Raw genomic sequence first — 27,349 nt, forward strand, 5'->3', positions numbered from 1 at the left:
TTCTTGAGTCTTTCCCTGCCTTCATTCAGATGAAAACTTATATCCCTTCTCAAAAATAATGCATTAGGGCCTGATCCCATGTGCTTAGGGTGTTACTTGTTACAATGAGATTACTTATGTTGGCAAGTACTACACTTGGTAGCAAATGTATAAAGGATTGGGCCCTTAGCTTGTGTGAAATGAGGATAATCTCAAATATATCATTTTTCTGGGAGAGAAATGGCCCTATCAAAGGAAAATAGTTGTTCTTGCTTACTGCATAAGACTTCTTAAAGCAATTCCTGCCCTGTGAAAGCATATTGAAAGATGCTGACTGTTTCCATGTATGAATATTGCCTGACTATTTATTCTGCAATGCCTCTTAGCATCCAGTAAAAATACTTTTTATAGCTGCACTATTGTCTGACAAACTATAGGAGTCACATTCCTGAGATATAGATATGCAAAATGCTGCACACATATTTTATTCAAAACCACTTAAGGAGGAGGACAAAGTAGCATACGTAGCACTGTGGAGTAAATCATACAGGAAATCTCTGCAAACTGCTGGTTAAAGAGCAGCATGTAGCTTACAAGCCATGAAATGAATATTACTTCTTCCTATAATCATACATAATCATGTCATAATGAGGAAGGCCTTATTTTCAAAATGAAAATCTGCTTTGCTCAATAAAATACAGTTCACTGAGGCTGTCATGGCAAGGGAATGGTTGTTACAAGCTTTTAACACCCTTACTGTAGGCCTGGGCAACAACGTGAGAAAATAAAGGACAAAGGGCTAGAGTTTGATAAACAACAGGAAGCTATTTGTTGTGAGCATCTCTTGTGGCTTGAAAAGCTGTATAATTAATCACTTAACATTACATACCAAAGTAAATATTGTTAGAGAATAGTGTCATTTCCTTAGATAACACACATGGCTCTCAGAGTCAGATGAACTATGGTGGTACTTCACTGCCCTACTATTTACTACTCTAATTATGCAAGGGTTCATCAGCATTGTCTTTCATTAGCATACCTTTTTTATAGCTGCTGTTGATTTGATTGATCACTTTGGCCCATGCTGTGTGTAGAACTATTATTCAATTCCTTTATTTATTGATATTTAAGTCACATGGGTTACAGCCTTTAATTGAAACTCTAAAGGAACTTTTAATTTACTTGGCAAATCAAATTAATTTCAGTAGTCTATATCCCTGAAATCTGTGGTCATTACAAAAGTACAACTCCTTGACTCATTGACTTCCACTTTGGCTTTAAGTGAGTAAAATGTATCCTTTCTCTTTGTGCAAAACTCCCATTGATATTAATTATAGTTCCATAAGGAGAATAAGGAGAGAGAATGGCCCTTAAAGAGGGATCCATCATGCACCAATGGACTGAATGGGAGCTTTCTCATTGACCTCAGCAGGAGCAGGACCTAAGTGCATTAGCAGAAATGTATACTCAACGTAAGTATGAAACAGATGATGGGGCAAACATTTGTGTCAAAGGACAAAAATATCACAGCAGCAAAACAAGAGCTGCCCTTGCTTTAAAAGCTGAAATATTCTTTACAGTCTTAGCTTCAAGCCTAAATCCCCATTGCTGCTTTGTAACCTTAAAACTTAAATGTAAAGGGGGCTATTGCATGCAGGCACTGACCCTGGTGTTGCAGTACTGAGTTTAGAGAGATTTTTCTTAGAGGCAGATTAACCAGCTTCTATAGGAGAAAACTTTGGAAAAGGATGAAAAGGTTTGGCTGCAAGGTATAAAGGAGCTTCAGCAACTGTCAGCACTGTGCTTGCTGAAGAAAGAAAAATGCATAAAGTGTAAGAAAAATGAAGTCCAAAAAGAAAAAAGAAAAGACCTCTGTTTTTTGACTGAGAAAAGATAATGCTTGTGTGGGCTGTATTACATCTGGATTCATGGCACATTCTCCCACTCTTATGTTAATTTTTTTTGCATAAATCAGAAGCAACTAATTAAAAAAGAAATATTTAATTCTGACAAGTTCTTTGAACTGGTGTTCCATCTGGTTCTATTTGAATAGTGAAATCTGCTGTAGTTGTAAAAATTGGCAAGCAGCACTCTGGTAAAGAGAAACAAAAGAGACTCAGTACAGCAGGTTAATACACTAGCATTTCAACTTGAGACATTTCCAGAATTCAGCATACCAAATCGCTCCAGTGTGGAAAGCATAAAGATCAAATGTGAAAGAAAAATGCGGTTAGTGAGGTGGGAGAAGCACTGCCACTGGTCGACATTAGCTCTGTGTGATATTTATAGTGTGAGTCTTTGAAAAGAGTTTGATTTTAAAGCACAGGGAATGCAATGTTATGATGAAATGGGCTAAATGTATTTTATGAAATGCATTAATTGCATATACAATGCTGAGAAACAACTCTTCAAATACTCATTTCTATGTTCTACTGAAATATATATATATATATTTTAAAATTTCTGAAGTAACATAATTATATTCAGAAGAATCAGAAAAATATCTTCTTCCTAATTTATCTCATATCTGATAACTCCTTACAACCTGGACACTAAGATACAATAAACTCTGATAACAAAGAGAAGAAAATGTAATAGTATTTGGATTTCTATGGACTCCAGAATCTAAGTAATCAGCATCTTATGCAATTTGAAACCTCCTTGTAGCAATGAACAGAAAGGCTGATGTACTTCTAGTGCTTTAGAAAAAGATTGTTTTAGTCTTCAAGAAGCATATCTAATTGCGAAATATTACTTCTTTAAAATGAAAACCTTTGCTTCAACTCTGCATTAACTTGCAGATACCCTAAGATGTACAATGAGTAGGTCAGAAAAAGGAAAAAATGTGAATGGATCTTTTCTCCAGCTAAGATACTTAGGAACCCTTGCTGAGCAATACATGATTCAAGAACTTAATACTTTTAATTAACGTTTTTGAATGCTTATTTGTAATTTACATTTAATTTTAAACCTGAGTTTAATCCTGTGATCTGGAATGAAGACAAGTACTTAGTACAGTCTGAATGTAACCTTCCCAAGTTTGTTAGAGACTATAGAAATGGGAAACTCTATAGCAATACTTACAGAACCTATTTCTTCTAATAGAAGAACATAATTACAGGACTTTTTTCAAAATGAATGAGTAACTAACACTCACAAATGAAAAGCAAGCACCCCAAAGTCTCCGAGCCAAATTGCTTCCCATGTGAGAAGCTGGGCTTTGTATGGGAAGCAGTGAATTTCACCAATACAGCACTATTGTGACATTTTGCCAGTTACAGTAATCACAGGTAATCACGTCCCAGACGTATCATAGGGTGTAGGTACCAGGACTTTGTTGCCTAATAAATTTTGGCATTCTGAATCCAAGTACATTACTATACACATGTAAACACACACAAATAACCTTAGCTTCCCCCTATTTTCTGCTGTACCACCCACACTAATGCAGTAGGAGGACATTGGTAAGCATGAAGAAGATATATTATAATGGATAAAACTTCTACTGACTTAGATCTTGATCCTCCAAATAGATCTGCCTGTGTAGCCACTGACATCCAGGAAGAGGCCCAAAGATAGACCTGATATTCATGAACATGGGAGTGAGTAAATACTCTTGAGTTACATGGGCATAGCCACAGTTTCTAGTTATCTGTGAGCAGCTCTCACTTTCTTAACATTTGGTACAATCTCTGCAAATCAGGCAATTGCTCACTTTTTTCTGCATTTATTTTTTCTCTTTTAAAGGGGGCTGTCAAGTTTGTGAGGCCAAAAAAATGAATCCCCATTTCTAGCACAGTACATGGTGCATGTTTCTTTTGTTTACTGTTAGCCTAGCAATAAGTCAAGTCTTTTTAAAATATATAGGCTTCATGCTTTCCTCCTGGGGCGGGGGGGGGGGAATTCCAATAACTATGGTGAGATGCTGTGATGACTGGCATGCTATGAACAGAGAGAGAAAGATAAAGTACATACATAGAAGGGTCACCTTGCAATGTCCTTAGTATGTTCCCTCTCAATTGAGAGAGGTTTTAGGATTCCCACAGGGTAGGAGATCTGGAAGTGCAGCAGAAGCCAAGCAACATTGGCATAGATCCTGTCATATAGGTAACCAACCCTTAAGTCAGTGGTTCTTAACCTATTTATCATTGTGGGCCACGTCCAATACTACCCTGAGGATGTCACATGGTCTGTAGCTCTATGCTGATTGGGCAGCATCTGGCCCACGGGCCATAGGTTGAGAACCACTGCCCTAAGTGGTGATCTCTGAGCCCCCTCCTCCCTTCTGACAGAATTTTTGAAGAACCTGCCCTGCTATAGGCTCTCTCCTGGTGCTAAAGGAGGGGAGTGTGGGGCTGGGTGAATTGCAGAGGGAAGTTAATGGTAATTCAAACTATATTAATTGCCATGAGGATTTCACTTAGAAATCTTTCAGTAGCTGAAGGGAACCTGGTGTGTTGAGTGGCCGTTCCCCAGTTCTGCTCTTCTCCCAGCACAACCTGTCTAGCTCAAACCATGCAGATTTCATGTTGATGGGTTTCTCAGGGCAGGGGATGATGCTATGGAGCTGCTGCTCCACTTTTCTGTGCTGTCCACCCTGTTCCTGCAGAAGCTGCTCCCCTCAAGCAATGTGAAAAGGACACCTATTCTATCTTTAGCATCTGGGTTTCTAAAAGCAAACACCAGAGTAGATTTCCTGAGGTAAAGATGTCATTACACAGAGGACCACTTGCAAGGGACATCAATTCTTCTGACCAACCAACTTTGATAACACCACTTTAAAATTATTTCCATACTACAAGGATCATGTCAGTCCAGAGCACAACCTGACCTTAATCGGAGTTGTATTGGTAAATCAAGGGCAATGCCTAATCTAAAGCATGTTTTTACTTTAGCCACTTAATTCAGTATTAAAATAATCTGCAGCCTAAAATATGCAGCTCTCTCAATTCATACCATAATGGAACAAGCTTATTTTTGGAGTAGCTTCAGTTAAGCTACACCATGAATGAATTTGGACCAATGCATTCAACGTAGGAGGCTGCAAAGGAGAGAAGGAACAGGTGAGATAGGTACAGCTGGTTGTTTGAAGTTATGTGTAAACAGTCTCTGAAGAAAAGCCAGTTGTTCCTGAGAGCAGGTGAGGTGAGCCTCAGTTTAATGTTTGGTCAGCTATGTGCTGGAAGCTTTGTTTATCAGACAGCTTGAAGGTTATACTGATGCCCCTTTGAAGATCATTTTAAAAAATAGAAAAAAATATATTAAACTTTTATACGTGAGCCAAAAATGGAACTTTCCCCCTGTAGCAATATACCCTTCTCCACTCCCTATCTTCTGGGGGCAGAGGAGTAAGTAACAAAACATGGGAGAGAAGTTGAATTGCCTTGTGAAGGACAGGTATTTACTACATGAAGAGAATGTCCTTTGTCCTTCCACCTTACCTATTGGGTAAGTAAAAGTGTCACCTAGTGGCAAAAACTAAGGGCTAGTCTACACTGGCAATGCTAAAGTGCTGCCGTGGCAGCATTTTAACGTGCCTTGTGTGGTCACGGTGCAGCGCTGGGAGAGAGCTCTAAAAAACCACCTCCACGAGGGGCATAGCTCCCAGCGCTGGGGCACTGTCTATACTGGTGCTTTACAGCGCTGAAACTTGCTGTGCTCATGGGGGTGTTTTTTCACACCCCTGAACCAGAGAGTTGCAGTGCTGTAAATTGCCAGTGTAGACAAGCCCTTAAGACAAAAAGGCAGGGAAACACAGGGACATATGAGGCAAATAACACAGCAACAGAAACCCTACAGCATGGTTGGGGGAATAGGGAAGGACCCACAAGACCCATAAAATCCTCAGCTTCATACCATTGTACAAGTGTGGAAAGAATAGGCAAAAAATGCCGGATTGTCTCAGTAAGATGCTCTGCAGTAAAATAAATACGTCTATCATCTTCAGAATAATGGACAGGTCCCACAGACACAAAGCTCTCTGGCTCAGTAACAACTATCCTTATTATAACACATCTCAGCTGTGTGTTCTGACCCACAGCCCCATATTTGTAACTGTTACCCTCCATCATTCTCTTCCCCCTTCTGTCACTGCTGCAGTCTGTCACCTGCCCTGTCTCGTAGATTAATTTTATTTTTGTTGCACTTAAAGTCAAATCCTGCTCCTTCCTTCATGTCTTCAGATGGCCTTGGCTGCAGTGGAACTGGTGGGATTCCACTGCATGATGGTGGGAGGCAGAACTAGAGGAGCACATACAGGGGCTCTGCTTGGCTCCAAAGGGGCTTTTTTCTTAGAGCTGTGGAGGAATGTGATGGGGTGTACTTCCCACACTGGCTCTGAGAGGGCTGAGTTAGGACAGGTGGGCCCAATCAGCCAATTGGGCTGCAAGCTCGGAAAATTAAAGGTGGGAGGAAAGCCCTAATTAGAAGGAGGCTCACCTGAGCAGAGGTGGGCTGAGCTAGTAAAAACCCAAGAAGCTAGCAGGAGCAGTAAAGACGGCTGGGAAACTCAGTAGTCACTTCTTGGGAGAAGGGAGGCATGGTTGGAGTCTGCAGAGCTAGATAGTCTACAGTTACTCCCTGGGAGGGTGGCAATCTCAGAGTAGGGGAGTGCCAGGTGGTGGTAAGGAAAGGGCTTATGGAAAGGTAGCAAAGTTGAGAATGGAACAGATCTTGGCTGCTGACTAGAAGGTCTCTGAGCTGGAACCTGGAGTAGAGGGCAGCCTGGGTTCCCCTGCTAGCTATTGAGGCTGTGGTACCATGGGTTAGTGAGTGGGAAGACTGAGGAAGTGGTGAATGGGAAGACTGCCTAAGATTGCTGAAGAAAGACTTTGATAGCCCTCAAGGGGGAAAATGCATATAGTGATCTGGCTGGAGGGTCAAATCACAAAGAGGCAGCAGCTTGGAGTAAGAGAAGCAGAGAGATGGTGCGCAACTGTGTGAAGGCACATTGACCTGATCGCTGGAATGACCAGGAGGAGGTGCCATCTAGCAGTGAGAAGAACCGGCATATGGGGATCTGGAGCTGGGCTGGGAAGCATGTGCATAGCTAGTAGGTCCATGCTTATGTTGATCCACGGGCTCCTCTATAATGGGTGACATGACCAGCGTAGTCTATTGCAATAAGGCTGCAAGTGCAGCCTTGGTGTGCTCCCCTATGCTGGAGATAAGATTGCCCCCTAAGGCCCATAGGATCCTGCTATATCAAGGCTAGCTGTCAAGGTCAACAGGGGCATAGGAAGGGTTTTCTATCATACTGCAGACTGTACCTATCATGGTTTGTTACAGCAAAGAATCTTGTGCAGTACTGTGTCGCCCCGCCACTCTGACTTCCCAGGGGCAAAGGCAAGACCTGGGAGTTCTCTTGGCTTGAACTGGCTCATTAAATGTTTGAAACATTCCAAATGTCATACTTTCTATGGCTCTTCTACTATCTGATTTCAGTATGAGCCTTTATCAAATTGCATCATTTATTTCCCATGTCACAGCTTCCTCCTGGTCAATTAACCCAGCTCCTGGCCTGTGCCATCTATACTTTGTAATAATATCCAGAAAGGAAGATTCCTGTAGCATTCTTTACCTTCATGCAAACATATCTTAAGAGCATAAGACACCCATAATGACACAACTGAACAGCCAGCATTGCTTGTTATAATTTGCTGGAGTGGCATTATGAACTGTAAAATGACATGAACTGAAATATAACTTGTATTCTTAAAGGGGGGAGGTGGAAGAATTGACAGTTACTGTGCTTTCATGTCAATACACTCCCTAACGATGGGTAAAGCTCACCAATAAAGCCTGTGAAGTTCAGCTCTCAGGCAGCCTTTCAAAGATTGGGAGGACTTGAAAGCTGAGTTTTTCCAGCTTTCATCTTATCTCATGCAGTAGTATGATGCACTTCACTGCAATGCAAACTCCAAAAGAACCAAAAACAAAAAAACACAGGCACCACTGGTTTATACTTCCCCAAGCATTCGTGTGAAACATTTAGATAAGCTTGCTCAGGAAAGCCAACTTAAACAACTGCCTGATGTAAGAATAACCCTGTTAAAGAAATTCATGTGCTGTGCACCAGCCTATATAAATACTGACTGTATTTTTAAGTGAATACCTGATAAGGAAATAGGCCAGTTACACAGATGATTGCCCAAGGCACCAAATGATGAAATGCAATTATTTTCAAACTTTTGCAGGAATAAATCTGCTGTGCACCAATTTATATCAGTTCTGCATGATTTTATGTCACACTTACAAAGGGATAAATATTATAGGAATATAGATAACTGCAAATTTAAAGAAATAAAGACAAATGTGGAATGAAAGCTCCATTTCAAAAGTCCCTATCATTCTGCTGAACTACTCTGTACACAAGAATGTTTAAAATCAATCTATATATTTTCTCTGCACAAGAAAATTAGCAGTAAATACACAATAGATACCTCAATCAAAGGAGGCTAGTGAGGGCTCAGTATTATTTAAGGGGGTCTGTTCTTGCCCCCCTACTTCAGACCTAGGTTTACATGCCCACAAGAGGCATGTAAACCCCAGAAAACTTGGGAAACTGACTTTGTATCATGTCTTCTGATCCTCCTGAGGATAGTCGGGCCTATTGAATACCCTAAGTAGGTGCTTAGATGCCACAGAGATGGGTTTGGTATAAGAATTTAGACAGACAGACCAGAGGATAAAAGGGGGATAACAGGGGACCTGCTCCATGGCCAGAAACCCGCTGCTCAGTCTAAGTACTTGTGTAGATAATAGACATGCTGTGCCCTTTTCTGCAAGCAACCTGCTTGTAGAGGGCTTGCTAAATGTTATAGGAGAGAAGAATTGTACTGCAAAGGAGCTACTGTCCAGCTAGGAGGAGGAAAGAAGAAATTGCACTGATATTCCTTCCCAGCTGGGTGGATGGAATAAGAAATGTACCCACAGATGTCATTGCCTGACCGTGCAGAAAGAAGAAAAAATGCACACCTCACACATCACTGCTGAGCTATATGGAAGGAATAATAGTTCCACAGAAATTGGAAGGAATATTTTGATAGTAACTTGCATATTCCGCAGTAAACATATCCAAAAAATGTCCATAGAGGGCTTGAAAAACTGTATTGGCATGAGAATTACTCATAGTGTAGGTCACCAATGAGACTAGTAATGGGCAACAAATCTCAAAATCACACACACCCATTGGTCTCCAGTGACTTCTGTTTAACCTACCCTCTCTGGTATTATGCTCTTTTTGTAGCACTGTAGTCTTTTACGTTCCCCCTTGAAGGGAAGTGGCTAAGCTCTATTACAGAGGTTCAGAGATGTAAAGGCCTGTCATGTTTAGGAGTGCTTGGTTTTTGCTCAAGGGCTTCAAAAACAAGATAGGAACATCATTTAAATATAAGAATTTCATGTGATACATTACACACAGTGTAACTATAGGTCCTAAATGTGAACATTAAATGTACTCTGTAAAAATCCAATTACTGGTGCAAGGGCAGAAATCAGCCATCCCTTTTAAAGGAAAGTTTTGAAAGTGCAGTCATAAAATCCTTGAATGTTATGGATTTCATTAACATTGTACTCCCCTAGGATTCCCAATTGTACAATAACAGGAGTTCTTTAAATTTTAAATACCACAGACAGGAACAGATTTCACTAAAGCCAGATGTGGAACCCTCACCCTGGCCTTCTCACTGGTTCTAAGAGCTGGAACTGTTTGGTAATTGATACCTATTAACGTGTTTGTTGTTTAGATTACAGAAATGGAAACACTATACTATTTTCCCCCTGAAAAGATATGTTAATAAGAGACACTGGCACACATTTCAACAGCAGTATCTTGCCCTTGATTAAATTAAAGGGTTGTTTTTATTTTATTTTATTTTATTCTATTTCATTACAAAATGGAAATTGACTGTGTGAAACAGTAAGTGAAATAAACAAGTAAGTGAAATAAACAAGTAGGTTTAGCTTAAGGTCAGGAGATAGTTAATTGTCCAATGGAATGTTACTAACTTAAGGCTTATTTTTGGTAACCATTGTCATGTGTTCCTTTCATGTCTTATTTCCATTTTTATTTGTATATTCATAGAAAATATTTACATCATCACTTAAAATGCACTGGAAGAAATTCAGCCCAGGGTAATTCCACTGGAGACAATATGGTCACCCCTAGGTTCATGTTATTTCAGTAAATTTTAAACATTTGTAAAAGAATAACAAGAAGTGGAGAAAGAGCTATGTGTAATGTAGTTTTGCTGTTGATCTTTTGTCTGAGCTTTTGACATATACTTTCAAAATGAAAAATAAAAGAAAGCATTCATTTAGCACAGGAGGGTGTGCAACTGATGTTCAGCTGAGCTTAAGAGTTAGTTAGAAATATTTTATGGGCACACCGGGAGAATCTAGTTTTCCCACTGAAGAATAGATCATATGTCCACAGCTTGAATTCATGCAGATCTTTGTTCAATTAAATGTTACAAGCAGCCACCATTTTGCTAACTTTCTTCAGTGAAATGGTCCCAGAGACATCAACACCCAAAGGAAAACAATCATATCATATGCCCTCTAGATGTCCCTCTCCAGATATGGAACTGAATTTTTTCTTTTAGCAAAAATATTAACCTTGAAGGGAGGGGGAAAGAAGGGAAAGGAGATTAGTGGTATTTGCCACATACAAAGAATGGCAAAGCAAGGAAATTAATAGTTAGGGCTACATTTTCAAACACCTTTGCATATGTACAGCTGCACACCTCTCATTTATACACCTGATTTGCGTATGTGTATCAGGAATTTAAAATGATGTTGTCGCTGTGTCAGTCCCAGAATATTAGAGAGACTAGGTGGGTGAGGTGGTATCTTTTATTGGTCCAACTTCTGTTGGTGAGAGAGACAAATTTTTGAGCTTTCTCATCAACAGAAATTGGTCCAATAAAAGATACTGCCTCACCCCCCACCTTCAAAGGCAGACATGGCCACTTAGCCACCTAACTGTTCATGCATAAATTGGGGCCTTACAAGTGTGAATGGATCAATAAATACATGCATTTTTGAAAATCTGTCCCATAAAGCCGTGGATTTTTGTCCAGCTAGTATTATAAGAGAAGTGGTTTCCACTTAGTTTCAGGTTCAACACTGATCTATCATTCAGCCTGTTTTGCTGTTCTCTGATTCCCAGAGTTCCTACTGTGTGTCATCAGTATAAGAACGGCCATACTGGGTCAGACCAAAAGTCCATCTAGCCCACTATCCTGTCTTCTGACAGTGGCCAATGCCAGGTGCCCCAGAGGGAATGAACAGAACAGGTAATCATCAAGTCATCCATCCCCTGTCGCCTATTCCCAGCTTCTGGCAAACAGAGGCTAGAAACACCATCCCTGCCCATCCTGGCTATTACCCATTGATGGACCTATCCTCCATGAACTTACCTAGTTCTTTTCTGAAGTATCTTACAGGAACCTTTTCGTTTTGTATTGTGTGAGTAAATATTTGCATAGAATTCACACAAATAGGCAGCTCATAATTCCACCAGATCAAAGGAGCTTTGATCTTTCACATAAGCACCTTTCTAGAAAGTGAATTTTCTTTCTCCAGACACTTATGAATATTTTGCAAGGAGCATGTAGCTGGTGGTTTAGCTGTGAGCTCTCATGCAGATGCATGTCCTTTCTTGGGGCCATTATATAAAGGAAAAATAGCATTTCCATGCTTTATTCAGGTAAAATCCCGCAGCACAGGTTTATTACAAGCGTTAACAAAAGACATTGAATCATAATGCACAACAGTCAAGATTTTCACAAATGGGTCCCTAAGTCCATGTTGAGGTGTCTGATATTTGAAAGTGCTGAGCAGCTGACCCAGCAACTTCAACTGATTTTAGTGGAAAGCACCTAGCCCATTGTTCCTCAGTATATAATTAAATAAATAAATATGATCATTTAAAATCAATCATTTATCTCTTCCTGCATTTCAAACTTCCTGGGCCAGTTGGGATGAAAAAGGAATCTAGCTACTGAAATGGATGCGGGACCAAGACATGGAATCCTCGGCTCCAACTCGCTAATCTGTCTGGGCTGCCAATTTGTGTGGCTGCTGCCACTGCAGAATATAGGTGGGAGCAATGGATTCATCCCACTCCTTCTCCCGACCTCACGCCATCATTTTGAGGCCTCTTTACACTGCTGGAGTGGTGTAAAGGGTCCTTAGTGTAACTCAGAAACAGACCCACAGAGTTTGGGTGAGTACATCTGTGCTGTCTGCATGCTCCTTCCACAGCCATATTCTCCCTCTCTGGTGAATTGCAGAGACCTGCAATGTAGAGCTCCGCTACAACATACAGGTTGAGTGGAGTTTTCGTATGTACTGTAACAAATCTTTAAACAGGATTTTATGTTATGGGCTCAATCGTGTCAACAAAACACAGCCCTGCACTGGGAGCTGTTTTGGCTCAGATGGCTCTAGGATTAATTCTGCTTCAGAGAGATAAGTCCCCCTGGAGACCCTAGCACATGGGGAAAATTGTCTGAGGCTATATTCAGGTATAGGTAGGGCCTGGGAGAGGTCAGCTGACAGTGTGCCAGTATGGAGCACACGGCACTCCACCAGTTTGTTGGCTGGCATAGCCGTGGGCTGCAGCCTGAGGCCACGCTAAATTATGTTGGAGCTTTTTCTGTCCCTGGCTATGCCAGGTTCGGAGTAATGGAAAGGTGTCTTAAAGCCATCACCCTCCTATCGTTTCCCCCCCCCCATCAGCTGTCCCAAGCATAAAGGTTAGAGCAGTTTATGACTGAGTACATTTCGTTAGATTTTTGTTATTAAAAAATAAAACAAAACAAAAAGAAACTTTTTCCTGGAAAGATCTAGTTCTTCAGTTAAGGGATTAAACTCTCTCTCTATAGTTACTATAAGTGAATAAAGTACATAGGCCACATGAATTAGATTTGATTAACTGCTTGTTTTGATTATGCAGCAACAAATGCGTAAGTGACAGAAAGAAAGAAAGGCAGCCACAAAAACAGATGAAACACGTGAAATTTGATTCTGATGCATTCCACTCTTTTCCCACACACATTCCATGGATTTCAAGAAGCATTGATTAATACCAAGCATATTACTTCTTAGGTAAAGATTGGGAGGGTTTTAACTCTTATTTATGGCTAATTAAGGGAATAAGAATCAACTGCTTTTTTGCCACATTCCAATATTACTGAGTCCATCACTTACAATTAGCAAGTTTCCAGCAATTCAGGATATGTCTGGGCCTCTTAAGCAGGCCTCTTGAGAGTCCCATTGTGTGCAAAGAATCAGAAATGTAAGAATTTTCCTTTCTTGCTTCCCCTTACTGACTACTGCTCAACATGCTTTTAAGCTTCCTTGCACACAGCAAACCTCACAGGAAGCACCAACGTGAACATTCTTGTTGATGGCTAATGATGCATTGTTTTTATATGTCAGTTAGTAATTTCCTATGGAAAACAACAGAAGCAGAAAGATAGCTCCACATATTTAAACTGCTGTAAGCCTTAAATACAGCATTATTAATCTGACATAAGTGAAACGTCTGGCTGTTGCTGTCAGCAAGAGAGTTTGGATCACAATTAAGGCAAGAAGTGAAAAAGATTCTAATAAATAATGCAGATAAGTTTGTATTTTTGTGTGTGTGTGTGATATTAGTATTAGTCTTCTAAAATGAATTTATTTGGTTTTATTCCACAATAATTAATATGAATACATCTAACTTGTTCAGGAACGATGTGACCAGTGAACTATGGACCTGATCTTGCAAATACTTTAAAACATGAGTAGTCCCACTGAACCCAATGAGAGTACTCAGGTACATAAGTGTTTGCAGGACCAGGGCTTATATCAATAGTTCTTTGGCAACAAGATTACCAGTCATACTAAAGAATGTTCTGTTTTGTGATATGGAAGAATAGTTACTAAGGGCAAGATTGGGAACAGTGAACTCATTTCATTTCTGACATAACCTAGAATTGGATTCAGGCCTTTAGAGGTGAAATTCTAGTCCATTAAAGCATGGTATCACATAACTCTAAGTATTATCAGTTAGAGGGATAGCACATGCTCAGTTTACTGGACCATTTCACTTTAAGTGTATGTTAAACTAATATTGACTTTTCCACTAAACCAAAATCTCTGTTATTTGTGCCCAGAAGACTGAAAAAACAATAGACGCAGGAAGCAAAAGAATTAATCTTCTTGACCTTTTCTTTGTTATACCTTCGGGAGTCAGTCTTTTTTGTGTGTGTATAACAGGCAATGTAAGATATTCACTTGCTACAGTTCTTACATTATGCAGAAATATTTTACTGTATTATTTTGTATATTCTTTACATTTTCCATTGCCAAATTGAATGCACTCCACAGAGTTTTATTAATATTATCTCTGTATTGTCTTCTTACCTGTATCCATTCTCTACTGGAATCTTCTCCAGGAGTCCATCCATTTTCAGCGTAATTTAGCCGGGACCTTTCTGAAGACCAGTTGGTGCTATACTGGGAGGAGACAGTGATTTGGTCAGAGTGAATTTCTCCTGATTCCATACCTAGTGGTTCCATGCACTGGAAATCTGAAGAAAAATAAATTACCATAATTACTATAGTCAGCTATTTCAGTTTAGTCTCAGGATAATGAGAACATGTTTTCCTGTTCTGAATATGAAAACCTAAAGATTTTTTTAATATGTGATTTTGAATTCTTTAGCAACTTTCACTGAGGCAGTACTGGGCTTGTAGTGTCATTCTTAACGCTGTCACTTGAGTTGTCATGGCAATTCCTGCAATAATAATGCTGTACAAATATTTTTAGCCCAGCATTGTAGCCATTTCAATACAGAACAATCAAATTCTCTTTCCTAGGATAGAAAAATACTTCTGTGGATGGATTTATAACATAAAACAATGTATGCTTAACCTATAATTACACACAGAACTGGAGCAAACAAGTCAGAAGTCACATCAAAATTTGTAATATATGAGAATTGGTAATGTATTAGAATCAAGTATAAAAATACTTTAAAATGTATTATTACAAAGTCCATCTATTCTTCCCACACCCGGGATATTGAGGAAAACAAACCAGGTTTGAATCCAGCCCAGGTGTTTAATGACTAAAAGGAGTTACCATTTCTTTGATAACTAGTTGTATATTCCATGAATTGATGGTCCCCATCCAATCTCCATAGACACAAACATTACCATGACAATTTAGCATTAATTGGCTGTCTAGTTAGTAGTCTTTACAGACTGCCCAAAGGCTGAATGGGCCATGGGGACTAGGCCATGGAGAAATTACTCCAGACAGGATTGAGACATATTTACATGGTGGGGTATATGCCCCCACTCACTACACTCACTCATTCCACACGCCACTCTTGCCCACAGACACTGCCCCCACCAGCTCCCATTGGCTGGGAACTGGCCAATGGGAGTACAGAGCTGGTGCTCGGGGCAGGGACAGCGTGTGGAGCCCCATGGCCTCCCCCCGCGCCTAGGAGCCGGACCTGCTAGCTGCTTCCGGGGCACAGCTCGGTGTCAGCCAGGACAGGTAGGGACTAGCCTGCCTTAGTGCCGCAGCACCGCCGACTGGACTTTTAACAGTCCATTCAGCGGTGCTGACTGGAGCCACCAGGGTCCCTTTTTGACTGGGTATTCCGGTCGAAAACCGGACACCTGGTCACCCTACCCATGATATACCACATTCTCCCCAAATCCTGAGCCACCAAAGTCTGTACCAGGTTTACAATGGTGCCAGTGGCGCCAGGCCCACACTTTGAAGGGGCCCATTATAGACCTATCTAATCCATCCATACATCTGGATCTGGCACCTCACTCAGGGCAGTCCAGCACCCAGGCCTGGCTGTGTGAGTAACTCCCAGCCAGCAAGTCCTGCTTGCCTGTAGGGGGCTCGCCACCCAGCTGCTGGGCTCCACTATGCGGGATGGGCAGGACTCCTGGCCGCGGGGCCGGTGGGTGTGGCCGGGCCTGGCAGGCTCTTGGGGGTTGCATCCAGGGGTGGGGTCTGCTCCACTCCCCAGTGCAATTCTGGCTCTGACTGGTCTCTGCTGTCCACCAGCTGTCGGACCCTCTGCGCCTCCCCGGGGCTGAGATGCCTGGGACTGGTGCAGAGACTGGGCAAGTCTCAGCCAATGGCAGGGGAGCAGCACAGGAGTGAGGGGGCATGGCTGGGCTCTACCAGGCAAGTGAGTCCAGAGAGAGCCTGGCCTGGGCAGGCTCTGCTCCCGCTCCAGCCTGGCTGATCACGTTGCTCCCAAGGGGCTGGACCGACCCGAGCCATGCTGCTGGCTCAGCACAGCAGATATGGTCACCTCCCAGTGGGGCTGGTGAGTGCATCGGGGGGGGGGGAGGGAGAGATGTGTGTTTTGGGGCCTGGGCAGTGGGGGCGATTGTGTGGGAGTGCTGGTCATAGAGGGGTGGGGGAAGTCTGGGTGTATTGGGGCAATGGGCAGTGGGGGGTTGTGTGGGATGCTGTGCAGTTGTGATTGTGGGGCTGTGGGGAGATCACTGGGCAGTGGGGCATCAGGGGGACTCTGGGCAAAGGGGCGTGTATGCGTTGGAGGGTGCTGGGCAGTGAGGGGTTTGTGTGGGACGCTATGCATTTGCGGTGAGGAGTGTGTTTGTAGGGTCTCTGGGCGGGGGGGCACTTGGCATAGCAGCTCTGGGCGGCACTGGGCATATGGGTCTGTAGGGGATTTCAGCTGGGGAACACAGGGCATAGGAGTTTGTGGGGTGGGTGTCTCTCGGTTGAGGGATGCTGGGTAGGGAGGTGGTGTGGTGTACGGAGTGGGCTCACCCCAAGGGGTCAGGGCAGGCCAGTGTGCACCTGGCAGCTGCTGCTGGTTGTAAACAGTGCCCATGCACTGGGATGGATGGAGCGGGGCCATCCCCGCCACACTGTGCCCCATTACCACTGGCCAGCTCCTCGCTCCAGGGACACCACCCCACCCCCCAGCACCATGCCCCAAGGGGGCCCACAAATACGTTTGTCACCAAGCCCACAAAAAATTAACCCGACCCTGACCACAGTACTTTATGGGAGCCCCTGGAATCTCAGCTGACAGCAGTAATGACTGTTTGAGGTAAAGGAGCGGTTCCCTTAGCTTGGAGCCGGTAGCAGACTCTATATGTGGTTTAGCCACTAGAGGGAACAAAGACACACCCTATTAGCATGGATTAAACAAGAAATCTGCTTCTGTGGTCAGTAAAAATAGGTTTCACTATTTCACTGTGAACAAATGTGCATATATATACACATACTTAGGCCTGGTCCATGCTAGGCAGTTAGGCTGGTTTAACTACATTGCTCAGGGGTATGAAAAGTCCACATCCCTGAGCAACACAGTTAAACTAACCCCCAGAATCAACAACCCCCAGAATTCTCCCATCGTCCTAACTACCACCTCTCATAGAGTGGAGTACTTACGTTGACAGGAGAAGACCACCTGTCGGTGTAGCTAATGTCTCCACTGAAGCACTAAGGTAGTGTAGCTATGCTGCTGCAGCGTTTTAAGTATAGACAAGCCCTAACGTTTTGACTGCACTGTATTTAAAGGGTAAAATTAACCCATGATAGTAGAAGGTTCCTAAAACAGTGGTTCCATAAACAGAAGGAAGGTGGCTGTGGAGCAGAGGCACAGGGATATGATACATCTCCTGCACCTTAGTAAGAGGCCAATGAATCTAAAACAACATACACCAAGTGGCCAGAATATCCCACATTCAGCGTGTACAGGGATAGAAGCCACAGCTCCAGTCTAAGGGGTGGAGTAGGGTGCTTTATATCCTCCCTGCAGGTTGGGTTGGCTTTTGGTCCATTTACTTAGATTTCACATTCAGAAGGGAGAGAATTTCACCCTATGCAAGGTAACTCTTCATTCATCTTTGAGGGAGTGTTACATTCATTCTGGGTTAATGTTTGGACCTCATTAGCTGGGACAAAGAGGAGAGGTTTGATTTAAAAAGGCCTGAAACCTAAGAGGTCCCTTTGTTTTAAGTTCAAACCAAACAAGGAAGTCTACAATGCTGTGGTGTAATGTGAGGTCTCCATTAAACATTTCAGGCTGTGTTGTGAAGGTAAGCACTGAAGAGATTTGAGATTGACATTTGGGAGAGAAATCTGTCACAGGTTTCAGAATAATGCAAAAGATTTCTTTTGATATGGTTTGAGGAAGGCAATGTATGGTAAATCAGTCCTTTTCACCTAGGAACTTGATCATCAAAGCCCACTCCTTGTAACAAAAGAAGAATATGAGTTTTTGAAGGGTACAAGCCTTGTTCATATTTCATTGTTTCAGTGCAATGCTTCCACTGCTCATCAGTCCCAGGTTTACTCTTCCATCTTAGTTATTTATAACAATTCTTCTGCCTTTTTGACTTTATTAAAAAATAAAACCATGAGGAAGTGTCTTCTCCTCACATTGATATTCAAAGGTTACCTGCTTAAAAACAAAACAAAAAATCCCAACATCCTTATTATGTAAGGCTTCTTTAATGTTTCATAGGGCATACATTGTGCAAGAAGACATAACAGAATATTTACCACAAAGCCCTGCAGGATAGATAAACACTGACCTTCTGAGACACTGTTCTGTAAGATGCTGTAGTTTGCTGAGAATCCCTCTTTTGCTATCGCACTGTCGGTATAAAAAACCATTGAAAGGATTCCAGTTGAAGAGCGCACTCGGCCTGGTGTGTTCTGTCCACAATAACGCCCTATGTGGGGGCCAACTGAAAAGAAACAAAGCATAACAGTTCCCTACCTTTCTCCTACAACAATAAGGGTCAATACAATAGCCCACCGAAGAGATCCCTCAGCAGGAAATAGGGAGTCCCTGCAACAGTTTAAAATTACTGTCTCTTCAATAGCTTAGTAATGAACAGTAAATTGCTCATCCTGCCATAATAATCTCGCTGGTACAATGTTCCAGATAACAGATAAAGCTAAATATAGGGCTAGATTTTTCAAAAGGTACAGTTTTTAAAGTGGTCCGTCATGGGCAATGATGTACAAAATTACATGCACAAAGAAGCAGAAATATTGACATGCGATTAAAGCACCTATTGATAATAAGGGGCTCTGAGTGGCCTAGTCTGCAAACCCAGCCTACAAGGTGCTGAACAATGTGAATTTTTCCTAAAGTAAAGGGCACTGAGTCCACTCACCACCTTGCAGAATCACGCACTTACTGCCCAAGGTTTGCAGGCAACCTGTCATTAGTTTTTCAGCAAATTTAGAAAAATGTTTTTTCTCTTGCCATTACATAGTGATCAATGAGTCTCTTCCTATTTAAGCTTTTAACAGATTCTAGCAGCGATTTTCTTCCCTTCACCCAGACACTGGCAACGAAAAAAAAAATGAAGTATGAACATTTCCCCCACCTGAATTCCTTAGAGATATTCATTACAGTTTGAAAGTTAAAAAACAAATCCTGATATTTTCCTGCTTGGCTTGTGCAAGTGTGACAATTTCCCCCCTTGACTAATCTGGCTACCGCACAGCCAATATATAAGGCCTTCCTGTACTTGTGCATCCCTCTTGGATAGAGCCATAAACTGCTGAATAGTGACAAATCTCTGCTAGCAAACATTGAATAGAGTACTAGATACTCTGCAAAAACTTACCTATAATACTGGCAGGCCACAAAACCCACACCTTCAGCCTTCCAGAACTAAATTAACACACTGCCCAGCATCATCATTGTTGGAAGTCTGGTTAGTTTTCAGTTTAAAACTTAAAACGTTTACGAAGCTTAATTATTAAATATGCGAGGAAAAGCATCAGCTAACATAATTTCTCTAGAAACTTACTGGGCTTTGCCAGCAAATAAAAGAGTTTCCACTTGGAATAACCTTCACTGCCAGCCACGCTTCTCTACTAGGCCATTGCTGCCAGAAGGAAGCAGCTTAGATGATGTAGTCCCTTCTGCCAATATAGGGTTTTATTTTTTCTCTATCTTCTGGCCACAGTCTCTTATAGAATCAGCTTCCAGTTGCCTTGGCAATGCCATCACATTTAAAATAATAGTCACCAGCCAACTCAGACCCTTTTTTCACCATGGCTGCTCTGGATGTATGGATGTAATGGAACATGCTGCAGAGGACATAAATTGAATTCTTTCCTGCCCTGGAAACCATGAAACCACTTATGATCTTATTATTTGAAATGAGAAAGCTGTTCTTCTAGAGCACTAGCTGTACTACTCTTTAAAAAACAAAATCTCTTCAGTCTGAATACAGCTTGACCCTTTGTTGTCTTTTTTTTCTCGGATGGGCAAACAGCTGTGACCCTGCTCCTTCCCACTATGGCCTTTGATCACTGTAGCCACTGACTTTGCTGAAGACTACAAGAGAACAGGAGAGATGTGGCCTCCATGTTATGGCACTCAGAGGTCCCCTCCCCCGTTTCCTGCAGGGAAGGACCCTTTGAAATGGCAAACAGAAGAGAACTTTGTTTAAAGTAGACTCATACTTTAAGATTCACCGTGACTCACTGGCTTATAATTTTTAAAACATACTTGTTAATTCTGCATTTCATTCTTCTGAATATTGCCTCTAGATATCACAGTGCTATTCTCTTTGATAGCTCTGTAGATTCAGGAGCCAAAAGCACTGCAAAACGTGATACAAAGAGGTACTGAATTTTCTTACACAACATGTAAGCCTTAACACACTGAACTAATGCAATATTGATCCTAGCAGAACTAGATTAAATAGAGGTTCTTATTCTTCCTATATAAATACCTACCACACTTTGAGGGCTTTTTTTCCCATTTAAGTCTTGCAGACTTCAGAATGAGAATAAATTACTTAATAATGTATAAAGAGTCACCACAACAAATAATGTACTGTGGAGAAAACAGCTTGAACAATAATCCAAAGAGACAATATCATTGCTTATTAGGATGGAATGTGTCTCTATTTCTTGTAGCGTCCTACTAATCCTTCCCATTCAGGAGAGAGCAGGCAAATTCTCACTTATGATGTATGTGGCAAAGGAATACATACATTTCAACACAGAGAATGCTCTCCCAAAATCCAGACAGAAGAATGCATCTGAATTCTGGACTGCTGATGCTAGAACGATAGCCTGCTGGAGATTAGGCCTAGAAATCTGTTTGTAGCCTCCAGCAATAAAGATTCATGTAATTTTGTTAGCACCCCACATGAGGATCTAGTCCAAATGTGTGTCACTTGGGGTATGTCTACACTCTGAGCTGGTGGTGTTATTCCCAGCTCAAAGACACATACTCTGATCAAGATAGGGCACTAAAAATAGAGTAAGCTGTGCCAGCATGAGCATTGGAAAGGGCTAGCTGCCCCAAGTATGTACCCATTTGAGACCAGAGGCATGTACGCAGGGTGGCTAGCCCCTCCTGTCACTCACACTGCCATAGCTACAATCTAACTTTTAGAGCCGTAGCTCAACCACAGCTGGTGTGAATACGTCTTCTCAAACTGGGAATCACATCCCCAGTTTGAAGTGTAGATACACCCCTGGAATTGAACTAAACTCAACAGAGGCCAGTTTTGACATTGCCAACAGAGCAGAGGCATCCGTGCAAGCCCTCCCTGGATTTGCCCACTTGGTTGCCAGTGCTCTATCTGTCCTTGAGATTCCTGCCTCCTTTCTCAGCTAGTCTGCATGGGACTGGTGTGATCATAGTGGAAAGGAATTCATTATATTTAGGCTAAAGGGTTGGAGGGGCAGCAAAACATTATTTTGCAGAACCATCCTAAAATGCAGACACTGGTTCTGCCCAGTCCAATTTAAAGCTAGATGTTCTGAGTATGTACATGGCCGGGGTTCAGCATTCACAGTGCATGCCTAGTGGTTTAACACACTCACTAGAATGTCTATTCCTAGTTGTGCTTCCTTTTTCCCTCTGTACAGATGAAGCCACAGAAGAGATGTTGAGCTGAACTATTTTCCCCTGAGGCCATCAGGCTCATCTCAATGTTGCATACTTTATGGTTGCCTTTCACATTGGCCCAAGAGGCCAAATTCATATCTTGCTTAAATCCACTGGAAAAATGTGTCAGTGATAGCCATCTTAAAATACTATTTTAAAGTGTAAATTAATTAGCCACCTTAAAGAACATTAAAATCTGTTTTTTAAAGTATACTGTATGGCATATAAAGTAGGGCTGTCAATTAATCGCAGTTAATTCATGTGATTAACTCAAAAAATTAATCGTGATTAAAAAAAATTAATTGCAGTTAATGGCAGTTTTAATCGCAGTTAAACAATAAAATACCAATTGAAATTTATTACATATTTTTGGATGTTTTTCTACATTTTCAAATATATTGATTTTAATTACAACACAGAATACAAAGTATATAGTGCTCACTTTATATTTATTTTTTATTACAAATATTTGCACTGTAAAAATGATAAAAGTAGTATTTTTAAATTCTCCTCATACAAGTATTGTAGTGCAATCTCTTTATTATGAAAGTGCAGCTTACAAATACAGATTTTTTTTTGTTATATAACTGCACTCAAAAACAAAACAATGTAAAACTTTAACACCTACAAGTCAACTCAGTTCTACTTCTTGTTCAGCTGTTCGCTAGGACGAACAAGTTTGTTTACATTTACAGGAGATAATGCTGACCACGTCTTATTTACAATGTCACCTGAAAGTGAGAACAGGCATTCCCATAGCACTTTTATAGCCAACATTGCAAGGTATGTACATGCCAGATATGCTAAACATTCATATGCCCCTTCATGCTTTGGCCACCATTCCAGAGGACATACTTCTATGTTGAGTACGCTTGTTAAAAAAATGTGTTAATTAAATTTGTGACTGAACTCCATGGGGGTGAATTGTATGACTCCGGCTCTGTTTTAACTGCATTCTGCCATATATTTCATGTTATAGCAGCCTCGGATGATGACCCAGCACATGCTGTTTGTTTTAAGAAGGTACAAATGTGAGATTTCTAAAGATAGCTACAGCACTCAACCCAAGGTTTAAGAATGTGAAGTGCCTTCCAAAATCTGAGCAGGAGGAGGTGTGGAGCATGCTTTCAGATATCTTAAAATAGCAACACTCTGATGCGGATACTACAGAACCTGAACCACCAAAACAGAAAATCAGCTTTCTGCTGGTGGCATCTGACTCAGATGATGAAAATGCACATGGAACAGTCTGCACTGCTTTGGGTTGTTATTGAGCAGAATCTGTCATCAGCATGGACGCATGTCCTCTGGAATGGTGGTTAAAGCATGAAGAGACATATGAATCTTTAGCACATCTGGCACATAAATATCTTGCAACACTGGCTACAACAGTACCAAGTGAATGTCTGTTGTCACTTTCAGGTGACATTGTAAACAAGAAGCGGGCAGCATTATCTTCTGCAGATGTAAACAAACTTATTTGTCTGAGCGACTGGCTGAACAAGAAGTAGGACTGAGTGCACTTGTAGGCTCTAAAGTTTTATATTGTTTTATTTTCGAATGAAGTTATTTTTATACATAATTCTACAACTGTCATGATAGAGATTGCACTACAGTACTTGTATGAGGTGAATTGAAAAATACTATTTCTTTTATGTTTTACAGTGCAAATATTTGTAATAAAAATAAATACAAAGTGAGCACTGTACACTTTGTATTCTGTGTTGTAATTGAAATAAATATATTTGAAAATGTAGAAAACATCCAAAAATATTTAAATAAATGGTATTCTATTATTGTTTAACAGCATGATTAATCGCACAATTAATCATAATTAATTTTTTTAAATCACTTGACAGCCTAATATAAAGTATTTCACAGGATAGTCGGGTTTTTTATTGTCTAAACATTTACATATAATTTAGTGTTTAGGGTGCTTAATAGTATTTGAAAAAGGAACACCTGTCCTAGCACATGCAATAGTCAAATATAAGTTGTTACATACTATTCCTTAAAAGGTTATCACCAATATAGAGAGTAACCACAATAACAACAACAAAAAGGCAGCTAGATTAATGGCATCCTTCATTTGCACTGATGTGAATGATAGCAAAGTGTTTTTAGTTCTATAATTTAGGGCACACATGTGTGGTATTGACCAGAGCTGTAATGCTTAGCCTGTGGTTCTCGAAACATACGCAAACTTCTTTAAATTGCTTTTGAGCTTCTAGAAGACAATCCATAAAGCTTCAAAAAAAAAAATGTGCATGATGAATATGTGCAGTTCATGCCCTCAGCTCTTCATGGTGTTGAGGGAACTGTTTTTGTTAGAAGTCATCAATTGATTGCTCTTAGCCAGGGTTTGGCTTAGGTACATTTGTGCCCTAGGCAAAGACACCAACACAAAATCACATACTGACTCACTGCTCTTTAGCTCCCCTGCTCACACTAACCCACTCAGTGCCCTGGGTCACTTCCTCCTTCAAAAAGATGGCCCTGAGTCTGCTCAGTCATTTGCAAGGGTTGACTTTAGTTTCCAGATATTCTCCAGAATAGTTTGCACCCACTGCTGCTGTGTTAAAGAGAGGAGCACCTGAGACCAAAAGATGCCCACCACACACAGTTCTGCAGAAACAGTGCTATCCTGCAGGGTGCTAAGCATTCTGGCCTTGTTCCCAGCAAGGCACTTACAACTCATGCTTAAATGTAAACACATAAGCTTCCCCAGTGAAATCCCTTTGAAGTCAGTGAAGTCACTCCCATGCTTAAAGATAAGCACATGCTTAATTGCTTTGCAGGATTGAGGTCAGATCAGCACCTGCAGAATGCTCATCACCTGCCAGGATCAAGCTGCTGGAGGGGTATAGAAGTGCAGCTGGTCTGAAACTCCACTTTGAGACTAGCTTGTTTAAGAGTGAGCATTAAAGCTGGTCAGAAATTTTCCAACAGAAGGTTGTTCCACTGGAAAATACCAATTCATCAAAAGTGAAACGTTTCACAGGCATGTCAATTTTGATGACACTTTATTTTGAAAAAAAAATCGGAATAGAGCATTCTGATATGGTCAAAATGTTCTGTTTGATCTTTTTAGAATAGATCATTTCAATTTTCTATTTTGAAACAATTTTTCATTTCAATTCTTTATGATGGCATACTTTTTTATACTATACTGTACTACACTGATATTATAGTGAAGCACTGGGATTTTATCCAAATGTTTTGATTGACCCAAAACAAATTTTCTTTTGAAATTTTATTTGATGGGAAATTTCAAATTGTTCCCTTTCAAAGTGGGGGGGGAAATATAATCCCGGAATTTCCTGCAAAATGGAAAATCCAGTTCCCACCCGGCTCTAGTGCCATAAACTGTCCCAGTTCTAGTCTGATGTCCTCTTATGCATCATGTCCTAGGCAGCTGTCTACTTAAACCTGTAACTATGGCTGCAGCTACACATATTTCCCATAATATTTCCCACAAAACTGCCCCATAAATTTCCATTAAAAATGTATCTTAACCCACTTTAAAACCTTTGCTATCATATGCAAAACAAACCATACATATGTTGCTGAAGGGCTTGGGTTAGGTGCATACAACTGTAATTACTGTGTTTTCCCAAACACCTTTTTCAGATAATACCTATGTTAAAATACCACATAAATCGACCCTTGTGCGTTTGTTCTCATCTGTCTGCAGAGTCTTGTCATTTACCTAGACATTTGGAGGCAGAGATTGCTTTGTTACCACACAATTGTACACAGCCTGGAACAATGGGATCTTACCAGGGTTTCAAAAATGTACTGCAGTACAAATAAATCATAAATAATAATTTTAATAGCAAAAATAGCTTCAGCCTTTATACATATTTTGTGAAAGAAAGGAGGATAAACTCTGCTGGCTGAAGAATCATCCATCTATGAATGATGTTTCAAATAAGTTCCTAAAACTATCACAGCCCTCAACCGAATGTATGTGAGGAGACATTTTGAACCATGGGTAAACTGGAAGGCTGATAACACTTGTTGTTAATTGTTCTTCAGTTTGGCTCAATCATTTTCTTCAACCAGAAAATTATCACTTTGAAAACCCCTTGACACTAATAATAATGTGTTTCTTTCTGAAAATATTCCATATAAGTTGGTTGATTGGATCTTCTTTTTGCATGTCAGTTTAAATTAAAATTCTACAGGAATTTAGACTGGAAAGATTTGGGCTATATGCAAATAAGCCTATTATTAACTGTTCCAGACTTGTTATAATATTGTTACAATTCTGTTTTCCCAACTAAGGAATTAAATATTGAATAGTCTGTCAGCTACTCTTTTGACTCTTCCCTTGATATTTACTGGAAAGTGTTTAAGAGAACCGTGATAAACCTATTACACCCAAAACCAAGAGGAAATATACAAACACACATTAAAAAACAGATACATTTGCTGTAGCGGGAACAAAAGCTTTTATGAAAATAGCACTGTTTCCCAAATGTGTAAACCCAGTTGTGGTGAAAAATAGATCTGTCTGGAGAACCACACATCCTTAAACTTGTTACTAAAGTGGGTTTCAAATGTGAAATGTTTCCATTAACACAAAATGTTATTACTGTACAGTATTAATGGTTTGTCAAACACCTACTTGCTACTGTTCATAAACTCAGAGAAAACATCCTTCAAAGCAGGGTATCAAACCAATAGAAATTTTTTGGGCAATAGCTCTTGGTACTGCATTATACAATGAGACAAGTTCCATGCTGGTGTATTTGGCTTTAAGTTAGAAAATACAGAGGCAAAAGGACAACTGAAAAATGCTTCTCTTTAGATGCTTATGGCACACACAAAAAAGCTTGTAAAAGGCATCAAGAACAGTTGGTTGCACATTACTGCTTGTATGATTCCTAAGGACTGTCAAGTTCTGATGTGTGCACCCTAAGGGGAAGTGCTCAACCTAAGGGAAACTTGATGTTAAACTCCAGTAAACTCAAGGCAACAGCAGCAGCAAACTGCAGGGTATCATCATATAATACTCATGTACCCTCTGAATTAGTGCTCAAAGTTTGGGTGCACAATAAGTGTCTAAATTATTTTAGCATAGAAGGCCCAGTTCTGCCTTTGGTGAAATTAATGGGAGTTGCATAGAATCATAGAATATCAGGGTTGGAAGGGACCTCAGGAGGTCATCAGTCCAACCCCCTGCTCAAAGCAGGACCAATCCCCAACTAAATCATCCCAGCCAGGGTTTTGTCAAGCCTGACCTTAAAAACTTCTCAGGAAGGAGATTCCACCACCTCCCTAGGTAACGCATTCCAGTGCTTCATCACCCTCCTTCATGAAAAAGTTTTTCCTAATATCCAACCTAAACCTCCCTCACTGCAACTTGAGACCATTATTCCTCATGTTGTATTTGAGGGCAGAATATGACCCTAAACCAATTATTT

General features: G+C 40.9%; 1 protein-coding gene across 1 annotated transcript in view; it reads right to left on the bottom strand.

Annotated features, from left to right (window-relative positions):
• The window catches only part of NRP1 (neuropilin 1), a 130,674-nt gene that overhangs the window by 42,108 nt on the left and 61,217 nt on the right, over window positions 1-27,349 (bottom strand). The window contains 2 exon segments of the mRNA XM_073334423.1: window positions 14,395-14,561; window positions 18,583-18,738. Coding sequence (XP_073190524.1) covers window positions 14,395-14,561; window positions 18,583-18,738 — 323 coding nt within the window.

Source organism: Lepidochelys kempii, chromosome 2 (assembly GCF_965140265.1).
Source record: "Lepidochelys kempii isolate rLepKem1 chromosome 2, rLepKem1.hap2, whole genome shotgun sequence".
Classification (NCBI taxonomy): domain Eukaryota; kingdom Metazoa; phylum Chordata; order Testudines; family Cheloniidae; genus Lepidochelys; species Lepidochelys kempii.